Source organism: Agelaius tricolor, unplaced genomic scaffold (assembly GCF_023055355.1).
Source record: "Agelaius tricolor isolate 1412-34295 unplaced genomic scaffold, bAgeTri1.0.p SCAF_14, whole genome shotgun sequence".
In the NCBI taxonomy this organism is placed as follows: domain Eukaryota; kingdom Metazoa; phylum Chordata; class Aves; order Passeriformes; family Icteridae; genus Agelaius; species Agelaius tricolor.
In genome coordinates, this window is record NW_027269274.1 from 16,444,043 (window position 1) to 16,470,844 (window position 26,802).

A 26,802-nucleotide genomic window follows, 5' to 3' on the forward strand; every position below is an offset into this window, starting at 1 on the left:
GTGACTTCTGATTGTCTTGAATTGTAGATTTGTTCCCAAAGGGCCTCAGTAAGGGCAGCTGTAATAGTGATGCTTCATCATTTTGGGGTGTAATAAAATGCTATATATTGCATAGAATAACCACTCCTAATGTGCACTCCCCTTAGGGGAAGGAGCAGTTCCCTGTGATGTGTAGTTAATTAGTCCTTGATGTTAGTTTAGAGTTTGTGAAGGGCAACCAGTTCAGGTACTTATTAGGAAAGCTGATATACTGTTTAAAACTATCAAAGCCTCGTGCACCAATTGACACAACAGAATGTAATGCAGTTCTGAACCAGAGGGGCATGGTTATTTCAGGTTTTGTTTGAAAATTCTTTATTTCAGAATATATTTCAAGCGCCATTATAAGCACTTGTGAAATAACAGAGCAAGTGTTGAAGCTGGCAGGCAGCTGAACACCACACAGCCCTGCTCACTGTCCCTGCCCTCCCAAACATCCCTAGAGATTTCCAGGGACTGTCCCCAGGGCTGGAGCAGCCCTGCTGTGAGCACAGGCTGGCCAGCCTGGAGAGGAGATGACACTGCACAGAGCTGCTTTTGGCCTTGCAGTATCTAAAAGGGGCTTGTAAGATGATGGGGAGAGGGCCTTTGGCAGGGTCTGGAGAGTCAGCCAGGGGATGATGGGTTTACATTTAAGGAAGACATTTTAGGATGTGGATAATGAAACCTTGGCATAGTTTGCCCAGGGAAGTGGGGGCTGCCCCATCCCTGGAAGTGTTCAAGGCCAGGCTGGGTGGGGTTTGGAGCAGCTGGGACAGTGGAAGGTGTCCCTGCCCATGGCAGGGGGTGGAATGAGATGAGCTTTGAAGTCTCTTTCAGTCCAAGCCACTCTTGTGATTCTCCTTTAATGGTTTTGGAAAATCTTTAGCACAAAGGAACAAGTTTTATTCTTTTGATTAGAGGATAGATCCCCCAGATTTCATCTGCAGTGTTGAAAAAACTTTCTGGATAGGACATGTTAGTAGACAGCAGGTATTTTGGGTGGTTTTGATATTGGCTAACATTATTGAAGGGGGGAAAATGGGGTGGACTGGCTTAAGGAAGGGACCCAAATTGTGAAGGACCTCACTTTACAGGCAAGTTAATTTAACGTGCTGTAGTAATGAAAACTTTTCATTGACCTTGATTAGAGTGAAAGTATGTCTTTTGAACAGGTAACCAGGAAATGCTTCACAGAAGCTTAATCTTGTGGAATGTAATGGAGGAACAGTAGCTGTGACTCTGGACTTGCTTCAGTTTTACAACAGACAAAATGATCCCCCTGAGATATTCTCCTTGTGTTCCACAAATTCAAGTTCTGGAATTCTACAAATTACGGCACTTTTTACTGTCACATTTCTTTTTCTACCTTTTCCAGAGTACATTTCCTAATTTCCCCCCTGTTTTTCTACAGGCAATATGAAACAGTTGTTCCTCTTGAAGATTCTGTGGTGACTGAAGTCACAGCAACGCTGCAGGAATGGGCCGTGCTCTGGAAACAGCTGTATGTGGTAAGAGCACTGCTCCTCTCCTTGTGTGCACATCTCTAATACCCTGGGAGGAATGTTGCCTGCCTTTGTGCTTTCAAAATCCATCAGAATCAATATCAGAATTGTTGGATTCCTTGTATTTAATGGGGGCTCCCCAACTGCAGAATAATGGATCATGTGAAAGTCACATGTACTACTCTGGAACTTTCTGCAGTTCTGAAATTCTACCTTCAGATCTGAAAATTTCATTGTTATTAAAAAAGGCAACAATTTTCAAGTGCTATTAAGTATGTAAGAAATAATATAATACAATACTTTTGCAAATCCCATCAAAGACTTCAAAAATTATTCAGCACAGTTTGTAAGTAGTTGTTTTAGTGTCTAGAGTCTGAAAGGAGAACTCAAACTATGGGAGGTTTTGTACAATTGTTCCTCCATAAATTAGAAGTAGACACTAGGGTAGGTGTGTTGAGTTTTATACGTATCTTTTCTATAAAATTTTCAGTTGCTGCCACATAATGTCTCCTGCTTTCATCCCTCTTCTTTTCTTACATTTTAATAGCCAAAGCCCATGACACAGCAGATAAAAAACTTGAGCATTTGAAGGTATTTTTTCCTGGCTTTTATTGTCTTTTTTAGCTTAGTAATTGCAAGCCTTAACTGTGGGATAAGGATCAGGAACTGTAGGTGGTCTAAGCTTGCATTTCCTTCCTGTCCTTCCTTTAGAGAAATACCTCTACCTAGAGCTGCAGGAGCTTTGTTTCTTCATTTAAACCTGCAGTGACAACAGTTACATGTCTAGGAAACCAACCCAGGAATGGTCCAGTGGAGTGAGTCCAATGCATCTCCAGCATAACCAGCTGTGTTCTGTGCTTCAAAAAGCAATCAACTCTTAGGAAATCATAACTGGGCCCAGTTCTTCTGTGGGGTCAGATGTCCCTGCAGGTATTCTCTTGGGAAGGAGCATCTGATCTTGTGCAGGAGGGGCATGGAACATGGTCTATATCATGTTTTCTACCACTCTTTACACCTGGTTGTAGGGGTATAGAATATAAGAAAACAGTGTAGAAAGTAATCTTACCCCTAAGGAGCTGCAGCTGGGCCAATTATCAAAGATTAGGAGCAGGCCTGACTTTACCAGGCCACAGCTGTGAGCAATGAGCAGAAGATGCTATAAAAGAGTGGGGTGGGTGGTTGAGAGGGAACTGGAGTCAGTGGCTGCTTTGTGAAGAAGAAAGAGTCAGTGCTCTGAGGAGCTGCCCACGAGAAACACCAAGCAGGTATGGAACTTTTGTGATAAGGAGACAAAGTATGGAACCCCTGCAAGAAGATGACAACACCTAGTAATCCTCCTTTTTCCTTTGTGTATACATACCTCTCTGGGTATGGGAATAAAGTGATCTTTTCTCTTTTCCTCCTGTAAGACTTTTTTTCTCCCCCTCTCCCCAGTGTCAGCTGAAGATGACAACAGTAATATTGGCAATGGTACTAAATTGGAAAAAGGGGAATCATTTTACCTACAAATGAGCTAAGCTTCCTTTCTACTAAAGTATTTCTTTTTTATTGTTAACACCAGTTCCTTGAGGGGAAGGCGAGAGAAAGCTCTAGCTATAAACTTTCATTTAGTGATTTTTCTTTCTGGGATTGCTTTCTATTGTAGCTCATTATATTTCTTATAACATTGCACAAAACATTATTGTATTCTTAAATAACAGGGGAAAGAATTTACAGTTCTCATAGAACTTTGGAAGGAGGCATCTGCCCCATGACGAAATTGGCAGAGCTTCTGAGTAAAAACCACATTGTTTTGTGTTGTGGGGTTTTTTTCCCCCAAACCTTCTAAAAATTAAGAATTCTAATATAGAAATAATCACAGAATTGTTTAGATTGGAAGAGACTTCTTGAGATCATCAGCTGCCTTCTCAAGCAGGGTCAGCAAGACCAGGCTGACAGGACTGCACCAGCCAGGTTTTGAGTTCCTTCTGAATGGAGGCTCCCCAGCCTCCCTGGGCCAAGCTGCCAATGTTGGAGCACCTTCAGTGATTTCTTATCTCCACTGATACAGTGTCACAGCTTCTCTGGCAGAACAATTGGCACCATTGTTAAGTGGGTAACTGACATTTGTCCCATCTGTGGGCTGTACATTGGAAGCCTGAGGAAATGCACTGAGGTGCCTGTGGCAGAGCTGGGACTAGAATTTTATCCTTGGTGTTCAGGCTGGAAGCTATGCAAGGACATACCTTAAAATATATTGAAAGACTAAGTGGAAATCCTTATTTGTTGTTGGATCAGCACCAGCAGAAATTTTTATTATTCCCAAACTGTAATAAGAATCATCTAAGAAATGTAATTAATGTTACTTATCATGCTGCTGTGCCTAGTCAGCTTTGTAGAAATGTTTCTTACTGTAGGGGAAATTCAAGTGCTGGTTGTTGCACAGACACCCTCAGTAGGTCAGTGCCTGCAAAGGGCCCTTCACTGGTCAGTGAGGCTGCCAAGCAATGTGAGCAGCCTCTCTGAACATCCCTAAATAGGCTCCAATGTTCTTCTCATGGTTTTTGGGGAACTCCCTACCTGGATTGTGGTTTGAAAGACCAAGTTTGTTTCAATTAAAAATTCCCAGCCCTTACCTTGGTAGTATTGTTGAGGTGCATTGTAAGGTTTGTGTTTGTCTCTCAGTGAAACAATGGGAGCTGGGATGTAATACCCAGGAAGCCTGCAGTGATTAAAACACGGCCTGGAGAGGGATGCTGTGTTGTTCCCAGATAAGGAAGTTCTACTGACAGAAAATTGGAGGGAGGAGGAGAACAGTGAGAAATGAGAGGGTGAAGTAAAGCATAGCTTTGAGACAGTTGCAGAAAATTAGTTGGTGTAAAATATTGGGAATCTTCCTCGTTTCCTTCTGACCACAGAGAATCTGTGCCAGTACTGGGAATAAACTGTGCATGGGGAAGCTTGAATGGGTTTGAGTTACAGGGGTTGTGCAGCAATTTTAGTTTAAATTTCTGAGAAATATATATTAGAAAGGTTAGCCTGAGATCATTGCATTGCACAGGGCTGTGATATTCTTTATATTTTTGCTATCAAGGTGAAAGCCAAGTTTTAGTCTGGGGAGAAAAAGGCATTTGTCCATAATGAGTTCACAGAGAAAGGGCTGTGCCTGAAATGAATTTGAAATAGAAAGATGTATGATGGGTTGTTTGCTTTACTGTGATAACAAATTATGCTCTAAGTAGTTGGGTTCTGATCATAAAACTCTTTAAATACTGACAAAACAGCAAGTTTTTTTGAAAATGCCAGAGGTTTTTCTCCAATTGGAAAGCAATGTAAATAAAACTTGGATGGAAACTCTCAGAATCTGTTATTTATATTGGATGGGATTTTTAGCAAAAAACTATAACCTTGTTAAAAATTCTATGCCTACTTAAAAACAATCTATTTTAAAATAGATTCAGTAATCAGGAATAGAACTTAAATATTTATTAATTCATAAAGGGGTAAAGATGATAGTACTTTTATGGTTCTGGGGATAGACTTCTTAGCAGGGCCCATGGTGGTAGGACAAGGGGTAATGGTTTTAAAGGAAAAGAGGTCAGATTCAGACTAGATACAAGGCAAAAGAATTCTGCTGTGAGGGTGCTGAGGCCCTGGCACAGGTTTCCCAGAGAAGCTGTGGCTTCCCCATCCCTGGAAGTGTCCAAGGCCAGGTTGGACAGGGGCTTGGAGCAACCTGGAATGATGGAAGGTGTCCCTGCCCATGGCAGGGGGTGGAGCTGGGTGAGCTTTTTAGGTCCCTTCCAACCCAAACCATTCTGTGATTCTATGTGAAGAGCACATTTTCCCCTATTTCAGTGTGGAAGCTGTGTGCAGACAAGGCAATGCCACGCCACTGGAAAATGGAAAGCAGTTCTTTGCCTTCTGATCTGTTTCCAGGCTGTATCCTGTATCCAGGCTTCAGAGATGGGCACTGAAACAATGAGATTTAGTAGCTCCTTTCTGGTGAAAAAAGCCACTGTTCTATTTGACCTACTTGGTTTGGGTTTTCCTACTTTCACTGCTATTGTAAAAATTGGCATTAGGAGGGAGTTGACTGTGAGTGTGGATCTCAGTATTTAAAATCTGTACTATTGGAGTTGCTGGTAATGTGGGTGGGGTTCCTGCTGACCACAGCTGGCCAGATGTGTGTGTGTTTGCACACCCTCATGTGTTTGAGTGATGTCAGTAGATGCACAGACCCAGTATCTTGTGGTGTTGTTTTGCCTGGCTCCAATACTCTCTGTTGTTCTTTAGATTCATTTGGACACCAGAGCTATGTCCTTCTGTCCTTCTGGGGAAGCTTAAGAAATGTAGAAGAGGGTTTTACTTCCTGTTTCCTAGAATTGGAAAGGCAATAAGCAAAAGATGCCAGTGATTCCCTTCCCCAATCCTGTACTTAATTTGAAGTGGAGGAGAAAGGAGCAGGGAGATTATTGGTGTACTGCTGTAAGCAGCTGAGCCTGGTCTTGTGCCTACTCCAAAGGGATGAGGAAGAGAGAGCAGAAAAGCAAGAACAAACCTTGGGGAGCCTTGTTTAGGCACAGGGGTGGATAAAAATGCAAAACTGCATTTGTTACAGTGGAATGGGTGTGTGCAGCTCTTGGGTAGTTGCCCACACCAGTCTACTGACTTGTGTTGAGACAGCAAAATGATACCAGTAAGGTTGTTAACTTTCTCTCTTACCCTGTATGTGTTGATAAGATTTGTTATTTTTATACTACTTCTAAATAAAGGATCTGCAAGTTCTCTGTAAGCTTTTGTTAATTAGGTCAAACAAGACTCCTGTGAGTTTTTAAGTCAGCTAAGGAGATCACTGAAACTCACTGTTGGTGCACAGTAGCTATTTTAACTGTAAAAAAATTCCTCAGAGTCTAAGTTGTGATGTGAGGACTATTTCTGTTGAGAGAGCAGATGACTGTGGAGAGACCAAACATAATTGCCAATTTAGAGTTTGGTCAGATCAATAATGTTAATTTGCTACTTCTATGCAAGGGGGAGTGGGGGATGTGTGGGGTGACTTCTTGTCCACTTTCAGGAGTAAGACCTAATGGTGTTGGGAATAGGTGGAATTTTTGCTAGCTCAGTGTGAAACCAATTTCCCATTGGCTCCTTTTAAATTTCCTGAGGGATCCTATTAAGGAACAGAGTGGGTAGCAGGACTTGGTGCAATTGCAGCTGTGTGATTTGGGTGGTTTTGGGTGTCCCTAAAATTGAAGCACTAGTTAAAACTCATCTTGAAAAATGCCATTCACTGAATCACTAAGGTAGTTTACTCTTATGGGGAGTGTTCTAGGAGACATTTTTATTCAGTGAGATGTGCTTTGCTCTGCATCTGATAAAACATGGAATTGCTGATGCATTTTCTGAAGTATGTAGGCAGAAGAAAATGTGACATGACCTAAAGTGGATGTGCTGTATCAGAAGGTCTCCCTTCAAGGAACAGAATTTCTTCAAGTCAAGGCTGAGCATATTAAATACACTCTTAAATTCTGTGCCAGCAGACTCCTGGAAAGATGAGGTATTTGTACCAAGACAGATGTACAGAAACAGTACTGGTTGTATACATGGCCCTCTTTCCTCTTTCTCATTTTCATGTCATTTTCAAGGTAACCTTGAAGATAAATTCCTTTAGGATGATTGTTCAGGTTTGTGAGTCATTTTAAAAGAATCTGAAGAGCTTGTCTGGCCTCACTTGACATTACCAGAGAGACTCAGAGTTACCACTTAAGAAGACAGGACTCTGGATAATAGTGTTCAGCAGTGGTATGGATATTTTTATGTCTTTCTATGTTTGGAGTGAAGGATGACTCTTCATGGAGTGACCAGGACCTCAGATGGGAGTTTGGGGCAGCTGATAGTCTCATTAAGTGCTGCCCAGCATATAAGGGAAACTAAGAGTAAATATTTCCACTTCCAGGAGCATCCAGTTCCTCAGAGGGAACAGTGCACTGAGAAATCATCTCATTGCTTAGCAACTGAATCTGAGCCTTTTAGCAGATTTGTTATTTGATTACTAGAAAATAGTTGAAGATTTTTCTTGATTGGGTTGTGAAGGGCGTGTGCAGAATGATTTGGAGAATGCAGAATAATGAACACTTCAGCATTGTATGCTGAAGGTGGATATTTGTATCATTCAGTATCTTTACTCATGGAGGGGGAAGCTGGAGATAAACCATGGAATGTTACAGGTTGAAAGTGACCTTGAAATATCATCTGGCCCAGCCTTCTGTCAGAAAGGGATCCTGCATGGGATTATGGAGCACCTTGTCCAAATCCAGTGAATGGTTGTGTTTATTGAAAGGTGTTTCTTTCTTACATTGGGATGAAAACTCTCCTGGTGCAATTTACACCCACTGCCCTTTGTCTTTTCCCTGTGTCTCCTGTGGACAGAGAGCCTCCATCCTCTGTGCTGGTGCTGCAGTGCTGGGATGGCATTCACAGGGACAGAGGACCCAGCTGCTTCTGCCTTTTCTCACAGGCCAGGATCATCTTTGTGTCCCTCCCCTGGACCTGCTCCATCTGTCCCATCTTTCTTGAGTTGTGGGGACCAGAATAAAGACCTCAGGGTATAAGTGTCACAGTGTGATTTATATCTGCTCATTATCTTAGGCAATTAGAAGGTTTTGTAGGTAAAATCAGAGACTTTTGCTGCTTGGGTGTGTTGAAAAGTTGAGTAGAAGCCCTTCTCTTGCTGTGTCAAATTGAGACTTGAATTTACATCAGTTTATTAGCTATGGTTTCTTGGAGGTCTTTAGTGGATGTCATGACCTCTCTCTACATTTCTTCCTGAGAAGAGCAGTATTCATGTAGAAATTACACTTAATATTTATTAGGTTCCTGCTATAAAATGCAATCCATTTCAGTACTTCTCCCCTTAGCACTAACGTGCTGAAGTTCAGTTCAAGTGCTTCATACTTTAGGTTATAAAAAGTTCCCATAATTATTATTTTTTCTTTCCTTAATTTTAAGAAATTTTGTGTAGTCAGTTTCTCCTAGTGATTTGTGGAAGATTCTGAGCTCTAAGGAATTAAAATAGGTGTAAGTTTTTAGGAGAGGAAAATAAAATTTATTTGTAAGCAAGTCTATACCATGAAAATCTGAAAATCTATTATAATTGATTTGAAAGTTACTTTGCTTTGAAGACCAGAGGATGCTATGGCAGTTTATTTGGTTTAAACAACAGAATAACAAGGAGCCATATATGCAGTACCTTTCATTTACTGTCACATACAGATTTATGGTATCATTTAAGATTATTAGGATCAACTACACAGTTTTTATGTATTTTCAAACAAACAAAAGATTGACTATAAAACAAAAACTCTGAACTATCAATCAAACTGTGTGGGAGGAATATATGTTTTGAGTTACCATGGAGATGGATAGATTTTAATAGATTTTAAAAGTAAAGCCAGAATTAAATGTAAGTCACCTTCTGGTGTCCTTTGCAAGTCCTGCTGTGACAAATGACATGCAGGGTGTTTTATAACCCCTTGCTTTGTTGGGAAATGTTATTTAGTCATTGATATGGGAGTCATTGACATTGATAATATGCTCTTTTATTTTGGTAAATAAAGCAGTAGTTGTATTACTGATGCTGACATTCATAGCAAATTGTGTGAGGATTTGGAGGGGGTTTGTTAGATTAAATTTTTCAAGTATTATCTGGTTAATAGTTAACAAAGAGCTCTTGCCTCTTTCAATAATATCCAGTGTGCATTCTGCAAACAGTCCTACAGTACACGTGTGAAGTTCTTGTATGATAGTAAAACACAGGAATTTGATTTTATTGAATGCTGCTTTACGACCAGCTGGGAAAAACCAACAAGGAAACAGAATTTACTCTGGGGAGACCAGTGGCTGACCTGCAGATGATTTCAAGCAGTCTCTTTTGCACTGTAAACACACTGAATGTTGAATTGCATTAAGTAAAGGAAAGAAGGTTTTAATCAAAAAATTGAACAGAAGTTTCTTCATCTGTCGCTGGAGAAAATCACCTGAGCTGGTCTAAGTCTGCTGATGTTACAGAATTGCATTTGAAATACAGGCAAGTGCAGTGTGGTTGGAGTTTAGTATTCCAGAGATGGACTTTGAGAAAAAACAGCAGTTTGGTTTAGTTTTTAAAGAACAGAAGATTAAGAGTGGGGGAAAAGGGCTAGGAGAGACTGGCAGTCTGACTTTTTAGAGTGAGTGAGCAAGGTGCTGTGCATGGATAGGGCTTACAAAGGAAAAGGCTGATCATCCCTAGTGGGTATTTACTGGAACTAAAAAGACAGTTTGGATTTAATTTCATAGAAGACAGAAATTGTTTTTCAGCAGAAAAGCAAAGAGCATCTGTCCTTTTGGCAGCCTGGATGGCACTGTGGTCCATGTGGTATCAAGAAGTGTCCTTCAGTCTTATCCTCATTTATGCCACTTTCTACTGTTTCTGTCCTTAATACAAAGAGAGAAAAAGGCAACTAGCATAAAACAATTGCAGTGATTAATAGTTATTGTAATTTAAATATATATATATATATATACATAACAAATTTCTATTTGTTTTCTAAGAGGAGTGAGGTAGCAGCAAGTTTCACAGGTGAGAGGGGTAGAAACATCAATGTTCTATGGATCAGTGTAGCACAAGTGGACTAAATCCTTTGTGACTGGAGTGACAGTGAGCAAACATTGTGGCTGCAGCAGTGGACAGCCAGCACTTGGGCTGCCAAATCTGATTACTCTGCATTGTTGCATTTGGCTGGAGAAGAGGCAGTGGTTGATAAACAAACAGGAATAAAAATGCATCTCAATTTAAAAACTCAGTAGTTAGCCTGGCAAATGGATAGACAATTAATTTTACGTGATGTATTAAGGTGAAATGAAAATATTTAAGATAATTGAAGACCTGCTTCTTCTTTCTTATTTCAGCTTCCATCCACATGATTGGATATAATGTAGGGATAATTGGTAAATTAAAACTGTTCTAGAGGTATAAGCAGGGTGACAAAGGCAAACATCCAAGAACCAGAGAAATGCCAGTGTTCCCAGTCCAGTCTACTTTGTCCCTAAGTGCTCTGATAAGAATTTCAATCTCTCTGTAAAACCAAGGTAATACATTTCTAGTCGTGCATATGTTTTCATAAAAATATTGTAGGTTTAAAGCATTTGGATGCTCAGTGTTACATAGAAATATTAGGAATGGGAAATATCTACCTTTATGGTAAGGTTTTAATATTTTTTAGTGAACTAAGCCCTAAGAACTGTATGTTGAGCCACAAATGGTAATGAAACTCTGAATAGTTGTTCCTGGGTCAGTCAAAATAAAGATTGGTTCTGGATGTGGTCATGCAATCAAAAACTACTGTAAAGCACAGACAGAGGAAGCAAGGCTAATTTCACTTGTTTATCCACATTTTCTTGAGTTCTTGACTTTCTCTTTGAGCAGACTTCTCATAACAGTTTTTTGGTGACTGTTGGAATGAAGAAGGGGAAAATTAATATAAATTTTATCTTTGGAAACTGCTCACATAATTTCTTAAATGGTGATTGTTACATCTTATTTTTAAGCTAGTAGTGATTAATGGCCTTTGGAGAAATGTGTTCTCTTTTCAGAAATTCTTCTGTTTCTTAAAGTTTTATTATTTCATGGAAATTAATCATGCTATGTTTTACACATAGAGATTGCTTAAAATATAAGGAATGCAAAGAAAGAAAAATAAAATTGTGAGAGGTTTCTGTGAGAGTACTGGAACTCAGCTTCTCACATTTTTTGTGTTCATCTTCCTGTAAATTCCATGGTGGTTTTGTTTCCTTTTTCATTTAGAGTAGAGCCTTGTGCTTGCTGGTTGGTCATAGATACAGCCTTGGGTTCAGTCATAAAAGTTGATTAAATATCAAAAGAATACTGATTGCCAAGTTTGATTTCAAAGTCTTTAGTTGCTGCCATTGCCATCACTGTACTGTTTAGTGAGAAAGATACTCTGATTGTGTGCTTAGCCCTGAAATTATTATACTGCATTTGAAGGGGAAAAAAATCCTTCAAATGATATGAAGAATTAACTCCAAAAGGTATTTAGGGCACCCTAACAGTTTATAAAACAAATACTCATTTCTCTTTACTGCCGGTGCTCCCTGCCACCAATAGGTCAAGATCCAGAGTGTTTAGATGAGATCCAATACATATTACAGCAAAAACTGTCACTGGAATAATGGAAAACATAAATCATGTGTAGGGTTAGATTATTTTCTGATAATATACGTGTAGCTCTTGTATCAGTGCCTTCCTGTGGATGTGGTCTGTGCTGCTGCAACCCCAACTCCTGCAGCTGCCAAGGGCACAGTGAGGGCTGAGGTGCCTGAGCAGTGCCCAGCCAAACCCTGCATCCCCCAGGGCTGTGGCTGAGGGGCTCTGGGGGTTGCACAGCAGCTGCAGAGACCCAGGACATCCAGGAACCTCCCCTACTCTAGGGGTGGGGGAGAAGTAATAGCTTTGGGCTCAAAGAAATTTACTTGCTTATGGCAATGGTATTTAGGGTCTACTCTTTGGTCAAAGTCTTACCCACAGCAGTTAAGATTGTGTGCTCGTGTGACTTGGCACAGGGCTTCCTAGGGCTAATATAACTATATTAATTCTTTCTTTGCACTGTGTTTTGCTGAGCTGGGTGTGAGTTTTGCAATCTCCCTGAGCTGAAAGGGCTTCTCATAAATCTGGAAGATGCTGAGCCCTGAGTTCGTTATCTGAAGTGTGTGTTTGTTTCAGCAAAGCGACAGAAGTCTGAGTTCAAAGCCCTTTACAGAGCAGGGCAAACAGTGGTGTCTTTTATGTTCTTTGCTGTTCAAGCATTGGCTGTTTGATCTAAATTAAATTGTGGTTGATGGAGCAGATTTCAGTTTATTCTTTCTGATACATCCTCAGAGTTGATGGGGGTTTGTGAATGCCTGTTCTGTAGTCTGTGCAAGAGGCATTCAGGAGCAGAGCTGAGCCTGCACCCTGTCACAAGCAGAGGGACACTTATTAACACCTCTCTGGACTCTCCACACTGCTGTAAGGCAGCACTGCTGCTGAGAGAGGCAGTTTGTCCCCTGCTGTCCCCTCCTGCCCGTGACATTGCCACCCACCCCTCAGCAAGCAGCAGTGGGGTGGGCACGGAGCAGCCCTGGGCAGTCACTTGGCAGCTGGCTGGGAGTCTGAGCTTCCCTGCAGTTTGATCCAGTGCTCAGTGCTCTCCCACTGATGCCTATCAAAAATGCAGATTTTTGACAGTGATATTACTGAAAGTGTTTCTTTAATTTAAGAATAATTATTCCAGCTTTCTTTTATGAATTAGCTTAAGCTCACTTTACTGTGTACAGGTGCATAAACAGGTGTTAAAGTCCCAGAAGTGATCCCTGTGTTGTACATTTCCACATCTATTACTGACAGCATGTAATAATATTTTAGGGTAGGCCAGTAAAGTTTTGAAGGCAGTAATTTTATATTGGGAATCCATCTCTGCCTTTCGCTGTGGTTTGTTTTCAGTAGTCTCAGAACTTGAGGTAATAATCAATGAAGTCTTTCTGGCCTGTATGTGACCTGGCAGGCTGTGCAGGGTGCACAGGGAAGCCACCACTTTAAAGGTAGTTATAAGAAGTTACCATTTTTGAGGAGTAAAGTAGTAACATTTTTGGTATCAGAGTTTTTGTTGTGACCTGAATAGCTCAAGTTTAATTTGAAGTGCTTGTGGCCAGCTACCTTCCACTTCAGTTTCCCTGCAGGTGAGATTCTGCCCAGTGAGTGCCCAGTGCTGGTAAGTGCCTTTACTGGTACTATCAAATGGTCCCTTTATTTGCTCATTAAAGGGACATGCTTGGAAAGCTGCTTAGATGGAATTTAATGAACTTCTAAAACATAGCATAGAATAGTGGCTCACAATAGTAAAAGAAAATTATCTTATTTTCTGGGTAAACAAGGAAAGAGCAGCAGCAAAGGTTTCTTTTTAATCTTTCTGACTGTGTGTTCACTAATGAAAAGGATGTTGTAAAGAAACAGGTGTGTGGCAGGATTACATCATGGAGTTAATGAAATTACTGTAAAGAGAAGTGTTAATTATGGAACAATTGTTAAAATGGAAGATAGGGAAGAGGAAAATAAGATTTTACTCACTGTGTGGATTTGGGTTTGGTTTTTTTTGTAACAATCAAACAACTTTATTGTATATAGGTATTATTAATATTTTAATTTCATTTAAATGTATGTGATGATGGAAACTTTTGATTTTGGAAGTTATGGGACATGCTGGATCCTTAGAGAGATGTAGTATATCTTTATATTTCCAAAATATCATTAAAAAAAAAACCAGCTAACCTGTCACTTTGAATTGGGAGGTGCCTATTACATAAGATGTGCTTTTTTAGAAGACATCAAACCCTGTCGCCTTTGTGGAGCTCTCAAAGCCCTGTGCAGGGTGGCAGCTCAGTTCAGGCTGGCTCATGGCTGTGCTCTGAGGAGCAGCCCCCTGAGTCTATCAGAACTCTTATCAATTATTCAATGGCCTCAGATGTTCAACAGACAAAAACCCCGCCCCAAATATTGGGAAACTTTTGTTTTTTACTTTTATGCAGTGAGCTCAGCTACCCCATTTCTTCCACCCGACTCTTTCCCCTCATCTGTTCCTTTTTGTCTCATTTTTTTACAGGATCCCAATCTGAGTTTCTCATTAACTTATTGTCTCCATTTCCCTTGTTCCCTGTCAAGCACTTCCCAGTTAATCCCAGTCTTTATTTGATGAAACCTTACTGTGTTTTCTTTTATTTCCTGAATTTTGTTGGATACTCCTTGCTTTCCTAAATAACTCAGTTGTTCTTGTTTAGTTGTTACTTTAACTATTATGAAAGAGGACAATAAAAGAAGTGTTGACTTAATTTTTCCTGCAATTAAAAAATTGACTGGACAATTTGTTTAGCTGATAAGGAGTGATGTGAAGAGATGTTGCAGTTATTTCTTGAAGAGGCAGAAGGAATAGGGAAATGGGGATATCCAGTTGCCTTTCAAAAGGGGAAAATATTGTGACCAATTGAGTGCTGAGAAAATACAAACAAACAATAAGTTTTCTGCCAGTTTTTGTCTGGTCCTTGTGTCACAGAACAGAAACAGAATGGCAGTTTGTTTTTGGGGAACTAGCAGCATCACTGACAAGTTTAGAGTCAGGAGGATGATTTTAATGAGCCACTTAGGCTTGTTGTTGGATTTTGGTGTCATACTCTGAAGTGGCTGGTGAGTGTTCTGTCTCGGAGCTGACAATAATTGCCAGGCTTGTCAGCTCTCACTGTGATTCTGGTGCTGTCATCGTGGAAATCTACATTAGAAACACAGCTAAATGCAAGACTTGTGTTTAACAGTTATTCTGTTAACAGCACAGTATTCTGGAAGGAACATAATGATGATTTGATATTTCTCTTGAAGCCGCTGCATTGCTGTGTTAGATGAAGAACAGAATGCTGGTATTAAAATAGTTGCAGAAAGAGGAAACACAGACATTGTGTACTTTCCTTTTTTAAAAAGAATTCTCTTGTGTGAAGCAATCTAAAATAAATCTTTTCTAGTTGTCAGTTTTATTTATCCTAGAAAAGCCATACCCTGTTTTAAGATATAATTTTGTAACACCTCTAACACATTCCACTACTATTTTCCAAGGGGATTTTTTGTCAGTAAATCTGGGAAATGCATATCTAGGTAGCTGACAGGCTTTGCAAAAGAAAAGCCAGAATTCTCTTACACATGGACAATAGGCTGAACCATTTATACTCCATGTTTATCATTTGTACATTTACTCTTTCCAATGCAAACACTGGTACTATCTCAGCTGCTTTTTTGAGAACATTATTGTGCAGTGGATGACACCATTTTCTAATGGAGTTCCTCCATTTTATTAGAGGAAATGAAAGATCTGTGCCTTATGGAACATCCTTTGCTAGATGTCCTCAAGTTGGCTTGGCCAGGACCTTCTGATGGGTTGAATAATCCAAGCCATCACCTTTCCTTTCCTGATTTCTTCTACCCCTCTGCCCCATGATGTTGAACCTCTTTACCAGTTTAAACTCAGTCTAACAAAAAAATTGATTTTCTTGCATATAAGTGGCTGTGTAGAGGAAAGAAATGTGATTTATAGCTCCTGCCGTGGGAAGGATTGCAGTGCAGCTTCATCCATATTGTGAAGCAGAAGGCAATTCAGACAGGAATTTCTGGTGGATTAAATGGGCTGTGCTGCCACAGTGCTAAATTTCTATGTCATAACTGAGTGGTTACCAAGAAAAAGAGTTTTTATATTATTGGTAATCGTCCAATGGCAGATTTATTATTTTTGTAAGTGCAGACTCTTCTATTGTGGAACTTTGATTATTGCTGTGCTTATCTCCATCATGGAGTTTCAGCTTTAAAAAACAGGTAGAATTAGATGAAGAATATTCACCTGGCTCACAGGGAGTTTTACTGCTGTTCAGTTTTACATGCACAGAATCACAGAACTGGGTAGATTGGAAGGAACTTCTGGGCATCTCCAGTTCAACCTCCTCCCCAAAGCAGACCCTATTAGAGCAGCTTGTTGTGGATCTTGTGCAGTTGAGGTTTGGATATTTTTGAAGAACCCACAACATCTCTTGGAAAAAGTCTATCCTAGATTTTGACCACCCACAAGGGAAAAACATCTTCCATTTATCTAGTTGGAATTTCCAGTATCTGATGCTATTAACTAACCCTCCCTTGACACAATGATTAAATAAATTAAGTGTAGAATTAAATCTAGCACTTACTAAGTGGTTTAAAAACAGATGAATTGATAAGAAAGCAGTTGAAAATGGAGAATTTTTTTAGTGCTGCTGGTTGTAATAGGACCTGCAGGGATGTGCTCTAGTCTGTTATTCACTAGTCTTATTAATAGCAATCAGGAAAAATCAGTGACGTAGAAATTGCTGATGATGCAGAACTAGGAAGTTGAACAATGATTAGGTCACAAATTGTGTGGTTTCTGTCAGACACTTGGCTCATTTAAAGAGCACTGATTCCAATACATCCAAATCTAGAAAGGCCCCACAGATGGTGTTTGTGTCCTGAGGTGCAGTGACACTCAACGTGATGGATCATTACCGTGGCAAACCAATCCAACATCAGCCTCTTCCTTGCTTTTCACAGCTAAGAGGATAAGTAGTCTTGCCTTTCTAGACAGGGGGCATCTGGAGTTGCAGAGAGGGAGAATAATTGAAGAATTCTCTGTATAAATTAATGAGGTGATTGCTGGGCAGCTGCTACTGATGCTGCAGTGTCCTCTTCAGAATAGGTGGGGAACAGCCAGAAAGGTCCAGGGTGATCCATGATGGCAGCGAGTCCTAGGAGGGGGAACCTGGAGTGGATCTCCAGGTTATCCAGTGCATTTGAGTCCTTTACAGTGAGTTCATATCCACCTATGGCATTTTCAACATGTGTTTGTTTTGCCTGTTTAAAAAAATGTATCTGCAGCAGCTTCTCAAAAATTCAGTACTTTTTGGACCATATGAGTTACGTTTTTTTTCTGAAGCCTGTGCTCAATCTTCTCTCCTGCTTGTTATTCCTTATCCTATTTGCCATGAACAAGGGGAAGAGCTCATTCCATTTCTCTTTCCTGCAAGTTTTTGATTTAAATTATTTTTGTAATTTTGTCATTTCTAGACTAAAAAGTCAGAGTCAAATCCAACCTTTAAAAAATATGATGTTTTCTGGATATTTTCATTATTGCTTGGAAGAATTACCTGTTTATCCATGTCTTCTTGGTGTATAATAGATAAAAATAGAGAGATAACTAAATAAATAAATAAAAGTGAGAATAATGTTCCAGCAGAAACCTGACAGAGTGAAGAGATTACTTTGCACATTTGCTCAGACAAACTGCAGAAGCTGAATGAGGAGTCAGCCTATTGTGACTTATAAATGGGTATGTGGAGGAGGGTTGCAGGTAGCTGATTGATAATTGTGGTAATCTGTCAACAATCTGTCAGTTCTCTCAGAGAAAAAAAAGGAGGACAAATCCCAGTATTTACAAAGCAGAGCCATGCAAATTTGGAATAGTATTGAAGGCACTTCTTAATAATTAGGGTGATTAGCAATAGATTAATCACAGAAAGCAGTTGTTTCTTTATTACTGATATCTTTAAAACAAGACTGGATTGTATTTTAGATGATTTGTTGCCACATTATCCTGGAGGAAATACGTTGCAGCAATCTGTGAGCAAGTTTCTATGGCATGTGCCCTGCAGGAAGTCAGACTAGATAATCACAGTAATCCTTTATAGTCTTGGAATGGATGAATCTTTAAATCTGTTTAGTCAGGACCAGCTGTGTTGAAAAACACCATTACTAAAATACAAAAAAAATTATGCTATGAGGTAGGGGATGTGCTGCACTGATGTGTTTTATATTCTTTCAGGCAAGAGCATTGTATGCAAAAGACAAATGGTTTTTTAGGAGTCTTTGTCTAGCAATGCCTGTCAGAGATGAAGTGCTAATTCTTGTACCCCTTTAAACACATTCTTTGTGGTTTTTGATGACTTATCTCCTTGGTGAGGACATGTTTTTTGGCTATTTATGTAGAAACTGTGGAAAAGATTGACATTCAGTACCTTTTTTTTGGGCTTTCCTACGTTTCAAACACTGTAGGGAGCAGCAGATATTTTGGATATCCTTGAGTGGGAGATCACCAGAAATGGTTCAGTTGCCTGGTAAAGGTGTCAGAGGGAGTCAGGACCATTCCTTTGCCTTTCAGGCAGGTTTAGCAGTTGGGAATCAGCTGTGTCCTGGAGGGCTCTGCTCTGCCAGACGTGCCAGGCAGCAAATAATGCTGCTGACACTGCTTGCCTGTCATTTAATAACTGGAGCTTTTCAGCATTCTCCCTGTGCAGTGATGTTTTTCTTCCTTTCCATTTGGCTTTTGTCTGTGGAGCATCCTGAGCCCCAGTGAAAACACCCAACCTCCACCTCAGAAGGTGACCCTATTTAAAATAGATGGAAAAAAGCTCAGGAATTACCTGCACTCCACACTAACAGGAATGCTTTGGTACTGGTTTTTACAATAATGAAATTCCCAGAGTCAAAAACCATGTTTTTGTTCTGGCATTATTGGGATCTTTGTTTAAAATCTACAGTTTTAACAACTGCCAGCCACAGGTCCCTTTACAAATATTTGCACTGCTTTTGTCACATACATGAAACAAACATTTTTAAATTGAAGAGGCCGGAATTAATTCTTTATCCTGGGAGTTTTACCTGTTTTCTCTTAGCTTTTTATTTGTAATTCTGCCTCTCATCTTTGAACTATTTTAATTTTTTATGTACCAAAAACTTGAATATTTTACAGAATGACTGAAAGCAAATATTTAAAAACAGGCTTTATTTATAATTTACATCCTATTTGCTGCATTCTGCTTTTCTTTTTTGTGCATTTTGTTTAACTGCTAAATTGTAATTTGTTTTCACTCCTGCTGTATTATGGGAGGGCTATCAGCTCAGTGCCAGAGTTTAAAGCTCCTCAGCTTCACATGTTCTTTCATGGGGTGAAGTAGCTTAGCTTGCATTTGAATCAGTTATTATTTTCCCAGTATTTTTCCTGAGGCCATGTGTGGAGCTGCAGAAGAAATGACTTGTTTATATAAATCTTCCTTTGATGGATCTGGCTCTTCCTAACAGCGTTTCTGGCTGTTCTGAAACCCAAACTCTCCTCTCACAGAGTATCTGAGTAGATCATACAGTGCAATTCCATTTGTTATTTGTTCTCTGGAGGCATCATCCCTAAAACATGGGGATCTCTGCACCTGAGCACGGCCACCACGGCCTGCAAGGTTCAGAACTGCCTGTCCTGGCTTCCCCAATATTCCCCCTCTCACAAGTTTTGTGTCCATGACCCCTCTGAGATCGAGGCTGTAGGAAAATGGTGCCGGTCACTGCCACAGCTGCTGTTCTCTGGATCTTCCTCTTTAGAAACCTTTTGTTCATTATGTATACACACTAAAATCCAGACTTGAACAAGGGAGAGAACAGTTATGTAGTCACTGGTAACAGCTGCTGGTTCAAGTGTGTGTATCCCTTTATTCTGCACCTCATTTCTCCTCCTGTCATGCTCCAAATTAGGAACATCAGAGATGTTTTGCAGAAATGAGCTGTGGCTCCTGCATTTATTTTTCTCTCTCTCTCTTTTTTTTTTTTAATAATGGTGGGAGGCACAAAATGTGTCTGAGCCACCATTGAGCATTACTGTTTAAACTGTTGATAAATCAACAGGAGTTTGCATATACTGAAGTAGCTCAAAGAGCCATAAAGAATCATTACTTCAGTAATGAGAAAATCCTCATATGTAAGGGAATTTTGATTTTCCTATTCTCACAATTTTATGCCTCATATCTGGTGTTTGAACAGAAATAACTACATTATAATGCACAGTAGAAACAGAAAATTTTGAAATTGTAGATTTTTTAAGTTAGAAAACAACTTGGGTGATCAGCTTCCCTTCCAAAAAATCCTGAGCTTACAAGTAAGGTGTACATAATTTCAGTGCATCTTGGTCTTAATCTTCAAAAAGAGTTGTACTGTTTTTTGAACTCTGCCAAGTTATTATTTTATATATCTATTTTATAGAGACAAAATTAGGGCTTCCAGGAAGGATTAGAGTTGTACTAAACATCTGTGTGGAGCAGTGGAAATGGATCAACTCTATTGAAACTGCTGGGTAAAGGTGCTACTGATTCCCTTGTGAAGGATTTTCCTCTGCTGGGCAGTGGTCTCAGACTTTGCAAACCACAGACTTTTTTCCTTAGAACTGTTCCTTTGAAGCTGAAATAGTCTATTTTAGAGAACTGAAAATTACTGGAACCTGTCTGTGAGAAGCATAGTTGAAATGGCTTTACTTTTTCAATTTCCATTTGACAGTTTAGTTGGAAAACCACTGAAATCCAGTCAGCAATTTTCTTTAGGGATTCACAGAAATGTTGGAAGACAAATGGTGGCACCATGCCCAGGATCATTAATTACAAAATGCACTAATCAAACCAGTTTGCAAATAATGGTCTGTGTTCTGTATTTTGTGGGAATAATGGTGTGTGTTTTGCTTGTGGTATTCTTTCTTAGTGTTTTAAGTGTCCCTAATGCTACTTTAAAGTGGCTTTTGGCAAAATCTTCTCTAACATAATGAACTTATGTTATATGACCTGCAGGGACCCTGACAGAGACAAAGAATTGTTAAAAATGTTCAAGATGACTCATACTGACCCAGTCCTGCAGATTCTGGGACTTCTTTTGAACTTTTTTCTCTGAAAAAATTGCTGTTTGTCAGGTCCAAAGCACTAATACTCCTAGAGCCCTCCAATGTGTGAAAGAGAATATTAATTTTGTGCCCTGTGGGACAATGTGTGAGAGGAGCGGGGAAAAGGGTGAAAGTATCAGGTTGTATCCTTGAACCCCACTGGATGTGAAGTTCCCCATTAAGAATGTAAATAGCATTGGAAGAACAGATGTTTGATTTAAATGCAGTGGAAATGCTTAAGGGAGAAAGTATTTTTCAGCTTGAAAATTTGGCACAGTAAGGCACTGCTAAAGGGAAATTATTTATCTGACAGAACTTGTAAAATACTGTAATCAGTTTGAATTTCTTCAAAGATATTTATCATGCAAGTTCTAACTTAGCATGACTATTATCAATTAGTTTGGATGTTAATTATTTATTAAGACCACTTCAATAAATATGTCATGTTTATTCAAAGTGTAAACAAAAGTATTTAACTCTACTTTAAAACTGATGTGAAAGGTAATATAATTCTGTCATGCAGAAAACAACCTTAAAATACTGATTTTTGTGGAGGGATGTGTTGTATTTGCAAAAGAATGTAACCATTTAGTTATGGGTAGGAAGCTTTCCTCTGAACACCTTCGTTTCTTTTGCATTTAAATGATAGTAAAAAGTCTTCTGACAGTGGGAAATACAGAGGCATCCACACTTATCCAATAGTGCTTCAGTTTATTTTAGAGCAGAATGTTTTTGTGTGTTGCTTACAGTGCATAGCACCAGTCAGTATCGAATGCAGCATCTTCCTCAAGTCCTGCAGGTTTAGATCTTTGGCAGGTGAAGGTCACACAGGTTCCCCTTTCCCAGCCATCAGGACAAGGGGGTCTGCTGGCACTCAGTGCTTCCAGCAGGAGGCATTTGGGGTGCCTGTGGTGAGATCCCAGCAAGAGGCTGGCAGTGCTCTCTTCCAGCCACATTTACCAATACTCCAAGCCTTGTGGGAGCAGAACTTCTGACTGGAGAAGAAATACCTTTGCCTTTTCAGGACCATCAGTTCTCCCTCTGGAAGAGCCCACATGAGTCAGCAAAGGTTTTTTTGGAAAGGAAAGGTCCATTATGGCTGTGGTTTTAATGCAAGCAGGAGACACAAGTGTATGAAGAAAATGGAAGGTGATGATGTGAGCAGGGAACATTTGGTACCAATTCTAGTTCTGCTTATTAAAGCTCCTTCTCTGCTGAGACCTCGTGTTTACAAACAGGGGAGGAAAGTCTGGGGATGTGAAGGTCAAAGGTGTCCTTAACAGCAGTGACCTGGAGATGGGAGAGCTCAGGATCCTGAGGGGAGGGAGCAGGACAAAAAGCAGGATAACAACCTGAAAAAAGATCACAATGGGAACAAGAAGCCCCTTCCTGTTCTTGGGCTCTTTCCTTGGTGTATTGTCTTTCAGAAGGTTAACTTACTGGTCTTGTTAGTCATACTTCTGAAGAAATATGACAAAGCAGAATGTGTTGCCTTCATGTTCTGTCCTAACACATCTGTGTCATGATGGAGGCATTCAAGACTGGAGGGAGTCATCCTTAATTAAATAGCAAAAGCCTTGCATGCATATGTTTTTTCCTCAGAATGGAATTTTATCCTAAATTGTACATTCTTACATTTCAGAATGTCTAGAACAAGATGTTCTTATAACACAAAAACAAATAAGTACATTTAATATCCAAAGGATTTGAACTGAATTTAGTCAATGTAATATGGATTGAAAAGGGGTGTTAATGTCACTTGTTTTGCAGTATTATCAAAATGAAGAATTAAACCTCTAAGTTTATCCCCTTCAAGTCCATTTCCATAAGCTTTGTTAAAAGTTTATGATGATGTTAGGAAATGAGGTTAATGTTGCTGTGGCTCCTAAAGATTTAGGAACTCAATTCACTCTCAGCCAAGCAATGGTAAGCTGCAGGCTGTGCCACAATCTCCTTAGTGGGGGGGCTTTCTGCAGCCCTCAGCAGTGGCAGCCAGGGTAGGGCTGGGCTTTACACAGAGGGCAACTTTAGGGTATTTCTTCAACCAAATTTTTCCTCTTCTCATAGTAATTATCCCACAGAGCCCTTTATATTTTTCCTGGAGAAGACCAGTCTCCCTTCTTTGCATCCTATTTTTTCTGTTAACCAAAAAAGCTAAACACTAATTAACCCCAGAATACCTGTCTCATGCTGGCCAGGGTGCATTTCCTGATGATGATGATAAAGAGTAGCAACAGCATATGAATACTGATAGTAGGAAGTGTCAGATACCAGAATTGTCTGAGATTTGTTTTAACTTGTTTCTGTAACTGTTAAATGTTGTCATCTTGTACTTGTCCCAAGTTGCTGTATTAGACAACTCAGGCATCTGAAGCTGTAAATAAGGAAGAGATATGAGAGTCAAGATGCACATCTTGACTGCCAGGGAGTGTAATAACTTGTACTCAGAGCTATTTACATGTGTGGCATAATTGATGTTTAGAGTGGAGAAGTTATTTGTACTATACTGAGTTGCTATAAATAAAAATAGGCTCTGAATTGCACATTAGTCTGAGTTAATCATTTAAAGTCTGTGAGGTGATACAAACAAATAGGAGAACACTTCTCTTCTTGAAGAAGAGCAATAGATGGGGACTAACCCTTTGTAAAAACATTTTTCTTCATAATATTCTGTGGAGAGCTCTGAACTGAGGTGGGTTGATTTGTTAAATAGAGAGCATTGTGACAACAGGTTTAAATATTACCCACTGTCCCTCACAGCATCTCTGAGGAAAAGCTTTTTCAAGGCAAAAGAGCTTTGCTGACATTGTGAGGATTGTCCTTCTGTTTCCTGCTGTTCCTTAAGTGCTACTATTGCTGCAGTGCTACCTGGGCTCCCCTCTGCAAGGTGTTTAAAGCTGTGAAAGGCTGTAGGGTGTTTGGTTTGCAGCAGATAAAAGATATCACCAGCTTTTTGGGTGTGTTGGCAGATAGCTTTGATTTAAATGCACCATTTTGATTTTGGAGCAGAACAAACCATTGTTGTTTTCAGTTTATCGTAAAGAATTTAAATGCATTTAATTTATTTTTTTTAAATGTGCAGTCCAATCCAGTGGAGTTCTGAAATTATTTTGGAGGCAATCCAGTTGTTGCTTTGCTGCACAAGGTTTCTGGTAAAGCATATTAAATGCTCCTCAGGAGAGGGGGAGGTCAGCACAAGCACAAATGGAATTTCTAATACATTTAGGAGACATGGGGGGAATAAGGAGGGGTGAGAAGTTTGCATATGCACTGCTAGTGTGAGGTGCCTGTATCCAATCAGCTTCTCTGTGATTTAGGGCTTCATATCACAGGCTTCATTCTTCTGAGAACTTAGTTTTATTTTGCAGCTCAGGGAAAGCCAGGATTGTTGCTTTCTCCTTGGATTGTTGCCAAGAGTGCAAGGAACCTTTTTGTGACGTTACTGATGTAAATTCAATATATTTTTCAGCTTTTGAGCTATTTGGAAGAAGTATTACGACATAGTATATCTAGAAAAAAATTACTACTGAAGTATGATATATGGTAATTCAGGCAGGTTATTTAATCTAATAGAAAGGAAAAGCTTGTAGCAACATCTCTGTTTATCTTGTACAGGCTTTGTTTTGTTGGTTATTCTCTGCTTTTGCTTTCCTTATTGATGTTACATCATTCTTTTTACTGCTTAAGTTCTTCCCTTGTCACATGTCAGTATTTTAAGATATTTTACTTATTTTCAATGCAGAAGTCTGAAGAAGTTATTTTTTCTGTCCCTCTGATTACTGGGCTTTATTACAAACTGTAAATTGAAATGCCCTCTGTGAATACAGTAGAGAATCAATTTAGATAGATTTTTATTGGAGTAAATAATTTATGTTTGAAGCTGAAAGCTATGAATATTCATAAGACAAAATAAGTACAATTCATGATAATGCATCCTTATGAATAAATTGAGGACTAATAAATAGAGACTTTCAGGATAGAAGATTGAAAATAAACCTAAACTGAGATGCCTTTCTCAATCTGTTTCTTGATTTGGAAGACTTATGTTGTTTATTGGGCTTGACAATTGTAGAGGCCTTTTCCAACCTTAACATTTCTATGATGCAGTGACTCTCAGTGTTTAATGGTGTCCTGTCAGAGAGGGGTGAGCTCAAACCCAGCCTCTTGTGAAAACCCCAGGATGCTGCCTCAACCCTTAGTAAATGGAGTTTGTAGTTTTAATTAGGAGAAGTTGTAATTTCTTAACTTTATTCTTGCTGGATGTTATTTTCACTTATTTGTTGTTTGTATTTTTTAACAGTTTTTAAAGTCCATTTTAGTTCTGTAATCCAAGAGGACCAGCTGTCTAGGCACATATGGAGAACTGATGAATATGTGCAAGTATTGTGTTCTCAAATTGCTTTTTCTGTGGGTGCCAGTCAGCACACCTGTGTACTGTCCACATCTCCCACACAAATTTTTAGTTCTTTCCTATTTTTGAGACAACTTTGTGTTGACCTGTAGTCTGACCTTTATTATCAACAGGCACTTGATGAATACTCTCTAATTTGATAGATGAAGTTGGTTTGCATGGTAATAATATTACAGGTTTTGAGTAAGAATAAACTATAAATATTGCAAAGATCTTTAAATTCCAACAGAGTTTTAATACAAAGTAATTTGCTTAATTAAAATCATCCTGACAAAACTGAGAAGAAAGGCAGGATTTTTGTGTTGTTTCTAGCTTTAGTATTTCCTTTCATGTGCTGATGGTGCTTGCAGGCTTTAATATCTAACGTAGATACCAAAATCCATAACAAGGAACCTGGGAAAAGCTACTCACTTGCTTTTATAAGAAAAATAATTTTTTGCACCCTTCTCCCCTTTTACAGCTTAAGGCAGTTTTATAGGGAATGTCTTAAGGGACTGCTCTTGAGAGAGGCAAAATCCTGACTTTACAGTGGTGGTAAATGAAGTCATGGTAACCAAGTGCCTATAAATAGGTCATTGCTGTAATATACCGGTCTGTTGTATATTTCCATATGATGTGGTGTTTATTTAGAGAAGATGACAGAGGCAGCCGTGGTGTTCCAAAGGCACCTGAGGGAACCCAGGGAAGCGGGGGCCTGCTCTGTGCTCGGCTGTAGGGAGGTCTGGCCCGGCCGGGATCCCGAGCTCTGTGCGTGTTGGCCGGGGCATGGCGTGAGGGGAGAGGCCGGCCCGGGCATGGCGTGAGGGGAGAGGCCGATCCCAGCTGGGGGGACTCTGGGACAGCAGCTTTGGGGCAGGGAGATGAGGAGGAGAAAGGGGAGAAACAGCCCCACAGACACTGGAGCTGAGCAGGGAGACATGAACGGGCAATGGAGCAGGGATCCGTGCTGGGATCCACGCTGGGATCTGTGTGGGCAGAACCCACCCTGGCACAGGGGAAAAGTGGAAGGAGAAAGAGAGAAGCAGGCAGAGCTGCCGTGGACTTGACCCCTCATTGTGTCATGGTGGGGAGGAAGTGATTCTGTGAAGGATGGAGGAGTTGGGAGTGAAGGGAAAAAACCCTGGGCTTGGGAAGGAGGTGCTTGAGGACAAGGGCTCTTTGTGTCTTCCTATCTCCCCGCCGAGCTCTGTTGGAATGGCAATAAATAAATTCCCTGAGGGAGTTGTGTTGTGCTGGGATGGTGGTAGGTGAGTGATCTCCCTGTCTTTATTTCAACCCACAAATATTGTCATTGCCTCCCCCTGCCCTGGTCTGTGGGAGAGGGGCCAGGTGGGGGAAGCTCTATGTTAAAAACGAGAGGAGGAACTAAAGAGATTTCAGTATTTATTATAAGAAAAAGAAAGGCCTAAAGCAAGGGAGCCCGCGGGCCGAGCAGGAGCGTTCCCGTCGAGGATGCTGCAGCGCTGGCGCTGCTCAGCAGCGATGGCCCCGATGATGTCCCAGATGGAGCGGCACGGATTCAGTGGGTCAGAACCCCCATTTTAACCTGTGTTTTGTCCCTTTAAATTGG

General features: G+C 40.1%; 1 protein-coding gene across 10 annotated transcripts in view; it reads left to right on the forward strand.

Moving 5' to 3' along the window:
- The window catches only part of DOCK3 (dedicator of cytokinesis 3), a 185,912-nt gene that overhangs the window by 30,656 nt on the left and 128,454 nt on the right, over nucleotides 1–26,802 (forward strand). For all 10 annotated transcript variants that reach the window (XM_071439935.1, XM_071439936.1, XM_071439939.1 and 7 more), the window contains exon 5: nucleotides 1,433–1,529. In XM_071439935.1, the coding sequence (XP_071296036.1) occupies nucleotides 1,433–1,529 (97 nt within the window). The remainder of the gene's footprint in view (nucleotides 1–1,432; nucleotides 1,530–26,802) is intronic.